Source organism: Oncorhynchus kisutch, linkage group LG25 (assembly GCF_002021735.2).
Source record: "Oncorhynchus kisutch isolate 150728-3 linkage group LG25, Okis_V2, whole genome shotgun sequence".
NCBI lineage: Eukaryota > Metazoa > Chordata > Actinopteri > Salmoniformes > Salmonidae > Oncorhynchus > Oncorhynchus kisutch.
The window spans coordinates 19,446,167-19,459,450 of NC_034198.2; the positions used below are offsets into that span (position 1 = coordinate 19,446,167).

The 13,284-nt window shown below is 41.9% G+C and overlaps 1 protein-coding gene across 6 annotated transcripts in view; it reads left to right on the forward strand.

Moving 5' to 3' along the window:
- LOC109870200 (myosin phosphatase Rho interacting protein) overlaps positions 1-13,284 on the forward strand; it is a 74,206-nt gene that overhangs the window by 59,647 nt on the left and 1,275 nt on the right. For 2 of the 6 annotated variants that reach the window (XM_020460607.1, XM_031804561.1), the window contains 8 exons: positions 3,773-3,920; positions 5,963-6,080; positions 11,091-11,250; positions 11,335-11,448; positions 11,561-11,647; positions 11,788-11,953; positions 12,616-12,701; positions 13,123-13,194. In XM_020460607.1, the coding sequence (XP_020316196.1) occupies positions 3,773-3,920; positions 5,963-6,080; positions 11,091-11,250; positions 11,335-11,448; positions 11,561-11,647; positions 11,788-11,953; positions 12,616-12,701; positions 13,123-13,155 (912 nt within the window). In that variant the 3' untranslated portion in view covers positions 13,156-13,194. Of the gene's footprint in view, positions 1-3,772; positions 3,921-5,962; positions 6,081-11,090; positions 11,251-11,334; positions 11,449-11,560; positions 11,648-11,787; positions 11,954-12,615; positions 12,702-12,990; positions 13,054-13,122; positions 13,195-13,284 lie in introns of all 6 variants that reach the window. The other 4 variants (XM_031804560.1, XM_031804562.1, XM_020460606.1 and 1 more) reach the window with 2 other exon arrangements.

Genomic DNA, 13,284 nt, shown 5'->3' on the forward strand with positions numbered 1-13,284 from the left:
AGACCAGAGGACATTTCTCTAAAAAGTATGATCTTTGTCCCCGTGTGCAGTTGCAAACTGTAGTCTGGCTTTTTTTTGGCAGTTTTAGAGCAGTGGTTTCTTCCTTGCTGAGCTGCCTGTCAGGTTATGTCGATATAGGACCCGTTTTACTGTGGATATAGATACTTTTGTACATGTTTCCTCCAGCATCTTCACAAGGTCCTTTGCTGTTGTACGTTCATCTCATGTCTAGGAGACAGAACGCGTCTCCTTCCTGAGCGGTATGACGGCTGCTTGGTCCCATGGTGTTTATACTTGCGTACTATTGTTTGTATAGATGAACGTGGTACCTTCAGGCGTGGATGCAAGGATGCATCAGACTTGTGGAGGTCTACAATTCTTTTTCTGGGGTCTTGGCTGATTTATTTAAATTTTCCCATGATGTCAAGCAAAGAGGCACTGAGTTTGAAGGTAGACCTTGAAATACATCCACAGGTATACATCCAATAGGCTAATTGACATCATTTGAGTCAATCAGAAGCTTCTAAAGCCATGACATCATTTTCTGGAATTATCCAAGCGGTTTAAAGGCACAGTCAACTTAGTGTAGGTAAACTTCTGACCCACTGGAATTGTGATTCAGTGAATTATAAGTGAAATAATCTGTCTGTAAACAATTGTTGGAAAAATTACTTGTCATGCACAAAGTAGATGTCCAGCCGACTTGCCAAAACAGTGGGTTGCTAACAAAAAATTTGTGGAGTGGTTGAAAAACTAGTTTTAATGACCCCACACAATCTAAGTGTATGTAAACTTCCGACTTCAACTGTATATCCAGCCAGGAAGCTGGCTCACTCTCAGTCTCTCAGTTCGTTCCCATCTGGGCCAGTTTCCCGAGCACTGGGGACTTATCCTTGTGAAAACAGACTTTGGCTAGAGAAGGGAGCATAGGACAGCACCGTTGACTGAGTACTCGGATTAGCAGTGCTGAATAGAGGACGGAAGTAGGTTTTGGGTCGAGCTGGTCGGAAGGCTATTCAAATCCCCTCTTGTGGAAACATGCACTGTAATTATAATAGCATTGTGAATGGCTCTCTCTAAAGCCGTGTTGATCAGGATTCCCCCCCCTCCTCTCCCCAGCCTCCTTTCTCTATATCAAGGTTTCCCAAACTCAGTCCTGGGACCTCCCCATGGGGCACGTTTCGGCTTTTGTCCCAGCACTACACAACTGATTCAAATACTCAACTCATCATCAAGCTTTGATTATTTGAATCCGCTGTGTAGTGCTAGGGGGGGGGGGAATAAAAATATGCACCCAGGTAGGGCTGAGCGATAAGGTCTAAAACTCATATACATTTTCTCAAACTTATGGCCGATTCACGATATACAGTCCCAGTCAAATGTTTGGACACAGCTACTCATTTCAGAGTTTTTCTTTATTTTTTAAAACTATTTTCTACTTTGTAGAATAGTAGTGAAAACATCGAAACTATGAAATAACACATGGAATCATGTCGTAACCAAAGAAGTGTTTAACAAATCTAAATATATTTTATATTTGAGATTCTTCAAATTAGCCACCCTTTGCCTTGACAGCTTTGCACACTTGGCGTTCTCTCAACCAGCTTAATGATGTAGTCACCTGGAATGCAATTCAATTAACAGGTGTGCCTTGTTAAAAGTTCATTTGTGGAATTTCTTTCCTTTATGCGTTTGAGCCAGTCAGTTGTGTTGTGACAAGGTACTGTAGGGGTGGTATACAGAAGATAGCCCGATTTGGAAAAAGACCAACTCCATATTATCCAGAACCTATGCTGAATATATACCTTCCACAACCATAATATACACTTATAATTTAATTATTTTATCAAAAATAGTTGTACCTGTTTTTTGTCACTTTAAATGTAACCAGAACCATGCATAATGCACATTCACTAATAATGTAGCAGGCATTATAGAAAATGAACACCTCAAGCCCAAGCACTTGGATCGAACTATCATTTCACAAGCTCTGAATTCAAGGCCAAAAAGTTGAACTGTTATTAACACAACCTTCTGTCTTTCACCAACTGTTTGAAAAGCATGCTAGCCTGTCCATATGGTTCAGATGCTGAAATCAAGTGGCCTCCTTTTTTTTATGAGAATGAGTTGCCAGTTCCTTATATTTGTTTTATACTTATTGCACATTTATAAAACACAGACTAAACAGCTAGTATAACAATCTTTATTTGAGTTCAAGGCTGCTATCGATATGTGGTACTGAGCATTACATTTCCAGAATGAATGTTCATTGGTACATACGTTTTAGTAGTATTTGTTCTTCTCGACATTTGTGGAGTTGAAACAAACAAGGTATGGTTCGAAAGTTTATCTTCTCTATTACAGTAAATTAATGTCTCCGTGTAACGAGTTGAAACCATTTGTCAGAGAGGAAGAAGTGATCTCTCATCTTTGTTGTTGTGAGTGGGAGGGGAGGGGCTAGGGACAAAGAAGCAAACCTGGAGGTTTCACTCTGGACAGAATCAGTCCAAAATAAGCCCTATGCGCTTATTTTGATCCTTAGCTTGTCGCCTGCCTTCCCGCCTTTGGGCCAACGACTCCCATTGTTTGTGGTGGATTTTATAGTATATACAGATCTCTGGTGTAATGGGAAGGTGCACAGAAGGAGCGAACGAGACCAAAACGACAACATGAGAACACGCGGACATAAATGCAAAAAAAGAGAAATACAATAAAACTTGATTCTGAAATACAGGCATTTGGAATATCGAGCAAAAGCATACATTAGAATGAATCAAATTACTTCGATATATCGTCCAGCCCTACACCCGGTGGGGCCCCGGGACCAAGTTTGGGGTTAACTCTGGTCTATACTACTGAAAGGCAATCCACAGACAGGCTGGCCCTGCCACATCACGATGACGACACATCAGATTCCACTGTCTGTCCCCACAGAATCAGCCTATTATCCATTGTTTTGTTTGGTCTCATCTTAACCTCCTACATTCTATTTTGTTCAATGGTAACAATTTTGTTCAATGGTAACAGATTATAGGTTTTTCAAATGATAGACCTTTACATTTTAGTCATTTAGTGACTTACAGGAGCAATTAGGGTTAAGTGCCTTGCTCAAGGGCACAGAAGCAGATTTTTCACTTTGTCAGCTCGGGGTTTCAAAACAGCAACCTTTCGGTTACTGGCCCAACAGTCTTCACCACAAGGTTACCCGCCGCCCCAGACCGCAAACAATATCACACTAGACATTAACTACATTTGTAATAGGTGTTTTATTTGCAAGTGGCCCAGAGTTTACTTAGCTAAAAACCTGGCAAGTGGTTGAATACCTTTACTGTTGCAGGGATAATTAGGCTACAGAACACAGCCTTCTCAATCACATGACGTTCTCGCTGCCTAAGCATTCCTTTAACATATTGTGTATTCTGTGATTTTCTTAACACTTTGTACCATACGCTTATGTTGCTCATGGCTAAATGTGCAGTAGCTTGCTCGGTGTTTGTCATCAGTGATCAGTGTCAATGAATGGATGGTCAGCAATGGTTGATGCTAGGGCCAGGAGTTTTTCCTGAACTGGACAAGATCTGGATCAGAGTTGATTGGCTTTAACTAGATCCAGAGTTTCTTGTCCAGGAAAACATGTTATGGCCCTCTATACACTATAACTAGGGTCAAGAGTTTTTCATAGTCATGGCACATGGTCTGACAGGAAAAACTCTTGGCCCTAGCTTATGGTTGCATGTGGACTCACTTTTCCCACATTACCCTCCATTAATAGGCCACCTGTGAGAGGGGCTTTACTGCCATGGAGGATTCCCACCAGAAGGTGATCGACGAGCTGCAGAGGAAACACCAGAGAGAGCTGGAAAACCTACACGAGGAAAAGGAGAGGCTGCTAGCCGAGGAGACTGCCGCTACCATAGCAGGTCAGTAGTAATTACGATAGCTATCAGCATTAGCACCTTAGTAATCATATTGCTAGCAGTAGCATCAGGCTAACATTAAGTATTTTGTTCACTTGTGTTTGCAAACCCATAATTGTGAGTTAACATGGTCTTTGGGCTCTGCTTTAAAATAGTGGATTTTTCTTTCAAACACAGTTACCACTTTTTTGGGGCATAGACTGTTCTCTCTGTTACCGCACGGCAAGCAGTACCGGAGCGCCAAGTCAAGGTCCAAAAGGCTCCAGCTGGCCACCCAGACTATTTACATTGCCCCCCCCCCCCCCCCCTTTGTTTATACACTGCTGCTACTCGCTGTTTATTATCTATGCATAGTCACTTTACCCCTACGTACAAATTAGCTAGACTAACCTGTACCCCTGCACATTGACTCTGTACCGGTACCCCCTGTATATACAGTGGCTTGTGAAAGTATTCACCCCCCTTGGCATTTTTCCTATTTTATTGCCTTACAACCTGGAATTAAAATAGATTTTTGGGGGGGAAGGTTTGGATAATTTTGAAGATGCAAAATATGTTTTATTTTGAAACAAATAACAAAGACAAAGAAACAGAACTTGAGCGTGCGTAACTATTCACCTCCCCAAAATCCATACTTTGTAGAGCCACCTAATGCAGCAATTACAGCTGCAAGTCTCTTGGAGTATGACTCTATAAGCTTGGCACATCTAGCCACTGGGATTTTTGCCCATTCTTCAAGGCAAAACTTCTCCAGCTCCTTCAAGTTGGATGGGTTCCGCTGGTGTACTGCAATCTTTAGGTCATACCACAGATTCTCAGTTGGATTGAGGTCTGGGCTTTGACTGGGCCATTCCAAGACATGTCAATGTTTCCCCTTAAACCACTCGAGTGTTGCTTTAGCAGTATGCTTAGGGTCAATGTCCTGCTGGAAGGTGAACCTCCGTTCCAGTCTCAAATATCTGGAAGACTGAAACATGTTTCCCTCAAAAATGTCTCTGTATTTAGCACCATCCATCATTCCTTCAATTCTGACAGGTTTCCCAGTCCCTGCCGATGGAAAAACATCCCCACAGCATGATGCTGCCACCACCATGCTTAACTGTGAGGATGGTGTTCTGGGGGCCTTTTGGCAAACACCAAATGTGTTTTCTGATTTTTTTTCTTTAAGCAATGGCTTTTTTCTGGCTACTCTTCCGTAAAGCCCAGCTCCGTGGAGTGTACGGCTTAAAGTGGTTCTATGGACAGATACTTCAATCTCCACTGTGGAGCTTTGCAGCTCCTTCAGAGTTATCTTTGGTCTCTTTGTTGCCTCTCTGATTAATGCCCTCCTTGCCTGGTCTGTGAGTTTTGGTGGGCGGCCCTCTCTTGGCAGGTTTGTTGTGGTGCCATATTCTTTCAATTTTTTAATAATGGATTTAATTAATGGTGCTCCGTGGGATGTTCAAAGTTTCTTATATTATTTTATAACCCAACCCTGATCTGTACTTTTCCACAACTTTGTCCCTGACCTGTTTGGAGAGCTCCATGGTCTTCATGGTGCTGCTTGCTTGGCGGTGCCCCTTACTTAGTGGTATTGCAGACTCTGGGGCCTTTCAGAACAGGTGTATATATACTGAGATCATGTGACAGATCATGTGACATTTAGACTGCACACAGGTGGACTTTATTTAACTAATTATGTGACTTCTGAAGATAATTGGTTGCACATGTACGTACCACTTTTCAATTATTATTATTTTATTTTATTTTTTGAAAAAAGTTTTTTAAATTCTCTTCGCCAATTTGGACTCTTGTGTATGTCCATTACATGAAATCCAAATAAATATCCATTTAAATTAGAGGTTGTAATGCAACGAAATTTTCTTAACTCTATTTCTTGAAATGCATTGTTGGTTAAGGGCTTGTAAGTAAGCATTTCACTGTAATGTCTACACCTGCATGTGACAAATACAATTTGATTTGATTTCGTTTTTTTAGTTAGCAGATGGTCCAGCTATGCCAGAGCTCTCCCCCAATAACAACTTTCTTTGTTTTGGTTGGCCCAGCGATCGAGGCAATGAAGAACGCACACCGGTCGGAGCTGGAGAAGGAGCTGGACAAGGCCCGCAAGTCCAACAGCAACACAGAGAACGCAGACATAGAGGAGATATGCAGGCAGCACGAGTAAGTTGAGATATCATGTCATGTAGGGCTGGAAATTGACAGGGGCCTCACAATACTATGTTATCACAATACTTTGGTTCCGATACGATATGTATTGTGATTCTCACAATTCTTTGTATTGTGATTCGATTATGTGATTTTATTGCGATTCGATGTAAATGTGCGGAAAACTTATTTTTCGCCCTATTTTAAAAGAAGATGGAGAACAAGCTTTGAAGAAAAAATACTGGCGTTTTGGTGCAGGTACAGCCAACTAGCGCTAAAATAATATTGCAATATTGTCAAAGTAACTGTCAATTTTTATATATTTTTTTCTCATCGGTACTATCATTTCCCCTCAGTACCACAAGCACATTACCATCGCCAAGACCATATTATCTTCAAGTTATCATATCCCTTAAGTACCACAAGCATATTATATACAGTACACGATGCAAAGACACTCTCCAAGATCATACAATCTTGAACTCGCAATAAGCAGATCAAGTCTCAGGTCTTCATTTAGAGTCAAGACTCATATTTTCAGTCAAGACTTGAGTCAATGTTTACAATGTTTACTGTTTTTCTTCAGTCAAAACTACTGTCTCAAGTCCCCATCGCTCCCGAATAACTGCCTTACCCTTTAGCATACAGCCAGGTCCAAAATGATTGCCACCTTTGGTTAAAAAAAGGACTGTATAAAATATATAATACAAGTACTGAGCTATTATTGTATGCAACAACAAAAAATTGGCCAATTATATTATTTGAAACTAATAGAGTTCCTCAGATAAAAAAAAAAATGAACCAGTAATAATTTATTTTAAAAAAAAGATATGGGTCAAAGTTATTGGCATCCGTTTTCAATACCTCTCTTTGTGAGGATAACGGCATGAGCCTTTTTCTAAAGTGTTTTATGAGTTTCGAGAACACATCGGGAGGGGTTTTAGACCATTTTAGACCATATCCTTCCTCTGCACTTATGGACTGCCCTTTTCAATTCAATCCATGTGGCCGGATGTGATGCAGCCTGGATTCGAACCAGGGACTGTAGCGACGCCTCTTACACCGAGATGCAGTGCCTTAGACCGCTATACCACTCGGGAGCCCTGGCCCAACAATGTCAAAGATCGGCCTCCCAAGTGGCGCAGCGGTCTAAGGCACTACAGACCCGGGTTCGATCCCAGGTGGTGTCAAAGCCAGCCGTGACCAGGATGACCATTGGCCCAGCGTCATCCAGGTTAGGGGAGGGTTTGGCTGGCTGGGATTTCCTTGTCCCATCGCGCTTTAGCGACTCCTTGCGGCGGGCCCTGCGCCTGCAAGCTGACTTCGGTCGCCAGCTGGACGGTGTTTCCTCTGACACATTGGTGCGGTTTGCTTCCGGGTTAAGGGAGCAGCATTGTGTCAAGAAGCAGTGCGGCTTGGCAGGGTCGTGTTTCGAAGGAAGCATGGCTCTCAACGTTTGCCTCTCCTGAGTCCATAGTGGAGTTGCAGCGACGGGACAAGACTGTAACTACCAATTTGGATATCTTGAAAATTTGTTTTAAAAAATTTATTCCATCAAATATCCACCACCATATTTTGCAGTAGGTATGGGGTTCTTTTCTACTTATGCATCCTTATTTCGGCATCAAACCCACCACTGGTGTGCATGACCAAAGAGGTCTATTTTCATGTCATTTGACCATAGCACCAAAAGCACCATAGCGCTAAAAATAGTTAACTTACGGTTGTTGATGTGAAGAAATAAAATGGGTGCATTCTGTCAGAGGAATTAGAACTTTGATCAATGACATCACTGTCAGGTTACCATGACAAGGACCGGGTCAAAGTATCATTTTCTTTTTATGTCTCTTGTTCCGACCCCTTCCCAGTGCCGGCCACGCAAGAGATGTAGACTGAACAAAAATATACACAACATGTTAAGTGTTGGTCCCATGTTTCATGAGCTGAAATTAAAGATTCCATAAATTTCCATACACACAAAAATCCAATTTCTCTCAAATATTGTGCACAAATGTATTTACATCCCTGTTGGTGAGCATTTCTCCTTTGCCAAGATGATCCATCCACCTGACAGGTGTGGCATATCGAGAAGCTGATTAAACAGCATGATCATTACACAGGTGCACTTTGTGCTGGGGACAATAAAAGGCCACTCTAAAATGTGCAGTTTTGTCACAACAGAATGCAACAGATGTCTTTCGAGGGAGTGTGCAATTGGACTAGGAATGTACACCAGATCTGTTGCCAGATAGTTAAATGTTAATTTCTCTACCATAAGCCACCTCCAACGTCGTTTTAGATAATTTGGCAATACGTCCAACCGGCCTCACTACCACAGACCATGTGTATGGCGTAGTGTGGGGTCGATATGTCAATATTGTGAACCGAGTGCCCCATGGTGGTGGGGTTATGGTATGGGAAGGCCTAAGCTACGGACAATTGCATTTTATCGATGGCAACTCTATGCGACAGAGATGTCGGGCTGCATAAGGCAAATGGTGGTCACACCAGATACTGACTGGTTTTCTGATCCATGCCCCTACCTTTTTTAAGGTATCTGTGACCAACAGATGCATATCTTTATTCCCAGCCATGTGAAATCCATAGATTAGGGCCTAATGAATTGATTTATGTTGGCTGATTTACCTATATGAACCGTAACTCAGGAAAATCTTTGAAATTGTTGCATGAAGCATTTATATTTTTGTTCAGTGTGTGTGTGTGTGTGTATATATATATATATATTATATTTTTGTTCAGTGTGTGTGTGTATATATTATATTTTTGTTCAGTGTGTGTGTGTATATATATATATTATATTTTTGTTCAGTGTGTGTGTATATATATATATATATATATTATATTTTTGTTCTGTGTGTGTGTGTGTGTATGTATATATATATATATTATATTTTTGTTCAGTGTGTGTGTGTGTATATATATATATATATATATATATATATATATATATATATATATATATTATATTTTTGTTCAGTGTGTGTGTATATATATATTATATTTTTGTTCAGTGTGTGTGTGTATATATATATATATATATATATATATATATATATATATATATATATTATATTTTTTATATGGCAAGAAAGTGGTATTAATGGGGCTGCAAAAATTACTGCTGATCTCCTCAAAAATTAAATCAGCTGATCAATCATTTCAATTGGCCTGAGTCTCTGAGCCTATACAGATTGATGAGAGTTGTAGCATAGGCAGCGCAACAAGATTACAATTTACATAAACTTTCAATTTACATTAGCAAAGGAATGTCATGTGCCGAGAGAGGGTTCGGGGCCTGCAGTTAAAATTTACTGTAAATATCCCACTATAGCCTCTAGCCAGTACACATGCTTTTAACAAACTATTCAACTATGCAAGCAAGTTTCCATCTTAATCATATTACACCCTTGAATAATGCAATCACACCACATTATGCTCTTGAATAATGCAACAATTCACAAGCATGTGCAGACAATTAAAGGGTTTATTTTCTCGTCCATACACTCATAACATTTTAGTTTCAAGGCAAAAGCACAGTTACTGCTAGCTAGCTAGCTAGGTAAAGCTAACAACCTTCTTCATCAAGTGCTTCACCTGCTTCATCAAAAATGAGTAATTACTCCTCTAACACGGATGTAAAAGTAAAGTAGACCTACCTTACACCCATTAGAACAAACCAGGCTTCATTTTTATTAATATTATGCAAGTCCTTACGTGTGGTAAAAGCAAAGTCTGACTGAAAACGTGGGTATTTCACTGGGGAGTTGAGATCAGCTGTTTTACATGGCTCAGTGCAGCCAGCCAAGCACCATTGACCGTTTTGTTTTTTGCTACTGCAATTTCTGATGATAACTCAACAAAACATGTCTCAAATATAAGGAAACAGTCTATACATTTCAGCTGTTTCAAAAACGTTGATCTGTTATGATTTTTACTGTCGGAGTGTTGGGCTCCACAAGACAATTTTGTTTGTCCTGCCCTGCTTGGAGGGGAGGGAAACTGTTGGGCAAGTGTCGTGCACTACTTCCAGACGTAGCGGTCGAGACATGAGAAATTGCCAGCTTTACATTACAGTAATAAATATATTCTTTGGATTTATTTCGATACCTTTCGACAATCTCCTATTTTCGTCAATGGCTCTGTTCATTATGAAGAAGTCTCTGAGTTTATACGTGTTGGGCTGATAATTAGTTGTGATGACGTGTGAAGGCATTTCTCCTCGCCTGCCCAATCTGCAAAGGTCATGATATCACATGAGACACAGTTCACCTCAGTCACAGGTGTAACTGCAGATGTCCTGTCATTGCATATTATGAACATCAGTTTGAGCAGTAAAACAGCGTTGGGGGGAAAAGTTGTCCATCTGTCAAAATGGGGATATTCAAGATAAATAACTGGATTTTGCAATGCCGTCTTTTTCATTCAAGTTCAAACCCAACCCAGAGCCATGGGAATGAAGGGTTGGGCAAAGCCCGTATGTGAATGTGACTGTCTGTGCCTTGCCAGCGGTAACTAGGGCAACCTGGAACTGCGGTGGCGGCTAGTGATCTTGCCAAGGCTGGAATTACAGACAGACACATTTCCAGTTCTGTCAGGCCAAGGGCATTTCATCAGTCTGTCTGGTGTTTATTAAGGAACTGATTAGGAGCAGTCTGGCTCGGTCTGTCTAGACTCTAGATACATTGAAGCACCACTCCAGTGTCTGGCCAGAACTAAAATATGAAGGGAGTTTTTGTAATTTCCCCCTTCCGAACCTGGCTCCTTACAAGGCGTTTCCCTGCTCACCCCACAAAATTTTCTATGCTCTGTGCTACTATTTCCTTTGGTCAGCTATTATGAGGGAAAAGAGAGCTCAGCATGGTCTTTGGTTGAGTTTCCTGAGTGTTGCAAATATAAAGGTATGGTATTGATTGGGTGAGTGTTTTGCCTTGTATGGTCTGACTTACCGAGTGTTTTCCTGTGTTCACTCTCTATCTCTCTCCCCCCTCCCCCTCTGTGTTGCAGAGAGGAGCTGTGTTCGTTCCAGAGGGAGATCGAGGTGCTGTCAGAGCAGTACTCTCAGAAGTGTCTGGAGAACGCCCACCTGGCCCAGGCCCTGGAGGCTGAGAGACAGGCCCTCAGACAGTGTCAGAGGGAGAACCAGGAGCTCAACGCACACAACCAGGTGCACACACACACACACACACACACACACCCTGATAATAGTCCTCACACTTACCATGACACCTAATGTGCCTTGTGTCTGTAGGAGCTGAACAACCGTCTAGCTGCAGAGATCACTAAGATGCGCTCTATGGCCACTGAAGACGGGGGTGGAGACGCCTGCAACGTCACACATGGGAAGGAACTGTACGAGCTAGAGGTAAGCTCCTCTCCAGGTGAACCCAAGACTCTTCCTGTTTGTCAAAAGGGTACAGTTCTTTATGCACAGCTGAAATTTGCCACTGAATCTTAGTTTTCCTCTTCCTTGCCAGGTGATGTTGAGGGTGAAGGAGTCGGAGGTCCAGTATCTGAAACAGGAGATCAACTCTCTGAAGGATGAACTCCAGGTCGCCCAAAGAGTAAGTCCCAAGACCCAAGTTATCTACAACTGCTTTTTATAGTTTTTCAATGTATTTTATACTATTTTCTCTTTTTTTTTTATGCTGAGGTTGTATTCCTCACCCAACCTCCCTAAACTATATATCCTTCGTCCCGCCAGGATAAGAAGTATGCAACGGACAAGTACAAGGACATCTACACAGAGCTGAGCATCGTGAAGGCCAAAGCAGAGCGAGACCTGGGGAGGCTCAGAGAGCAGCTGCAGCTGGCCCACGAGGCACTGGGGGAACCCTCACTGGAGGAGGTGGAGAGGGCAGGAGGATACGGTAGGAATATAGAAGACTTTATATCCTTCTACTCCATATGTTTTCTATAAATGACACCCTATTCCCTACATAGTGTACTACAAATGGCACCATATTCCCTACATAGTGTACTACAAATAACACCCTATTCCCTACATAGTGTACTACAAATGACACCCTATTCCCTACATATAGTGTGCTACAAATGGCACCATATTCCCTACATAGTGTGCTACTTTTGACCTGAGCCCTATTGGTCCTGGTTAAAAGTAGTGCACTATATAGGGAATAGGGTACCATTTGGGACACATACCGTTGCCCTGAACACATACCGTTGCCCTGAACACATACCGTTGCCCTGAACACTGACCATTTTTCTCCTTACACATAGCACTATTACCTCTGAGCATTCAACCTTTTGATTGGTTGGTGGTTGTTTAGGTCATGACCAATGTGCCACAATGCCTCAATTTTAATTTGGTCTCTGAATTTACATAAGAAATGATCTAATGTCAAATATAGTCCAGACTGTCTCCAACCGGCAACACACTGACCCCCTTTCAACAAGCAGCCAGAGAAGTCTATTTATTACAGTAGCGTCTATAGTATACAGTTCAGAAGCTGCAACTAGCCCCTTTTTCCAAATGACTTGTCGTTAAAGAAGCTGTCTGATATCTCATCAGATATCATGAAGTCCAAAAGCAACCCTGACATTCTCAAGATGGCGGCTGCTGCCGCAAAACGCTCAGAGCGCACCATGAGGTCAAAGGTACGTCTTCTAAACACCCGAGTAAGACATCTTAAATTGATTTACACAGTAGAGGAGAAGTTTCCCGCAGCTGAAGGTTGTGTATGGAGACGGTTCAATAGGAGCCAAGTGCCATTGACCTGTGACACACTGCCACCTTCTGGTTAGCTACTGCATTGCACTGCAACTTTTTACTTCCCCAGCATGTGAATGTACTTTATTGGGTGGGTTATTGGGCCTTTGAGGATGCAGCAGTTTTGTTATATTACTCTTAAAACCTTGAAACAATCCCTTTGTGCATCTATTTCAGTGTGGGTTAGACTGGTTCTATCAGATGTAGAAAAAAGTGTACCAACACGTGTCAGGAAACCTGGTAAGTGTGGTGAGGTGTGTTTCACCTCTTACACTCACATGCCGGTGTGTTTCCCCCTTCTGTCCTCAGTCTGTGGCTCGTGACATGCCCTGGGACAGCTAGGGCTGCCTGAGGACCTATAGGCCTACCCTTCTCCTTTAGGTAATTTACCCAACCAGACTACAACGAACAGGATGCCAAAATCACACATCGTTAGTGGGTTTGAATGGGATCACCTTTTTTATTTTTTAT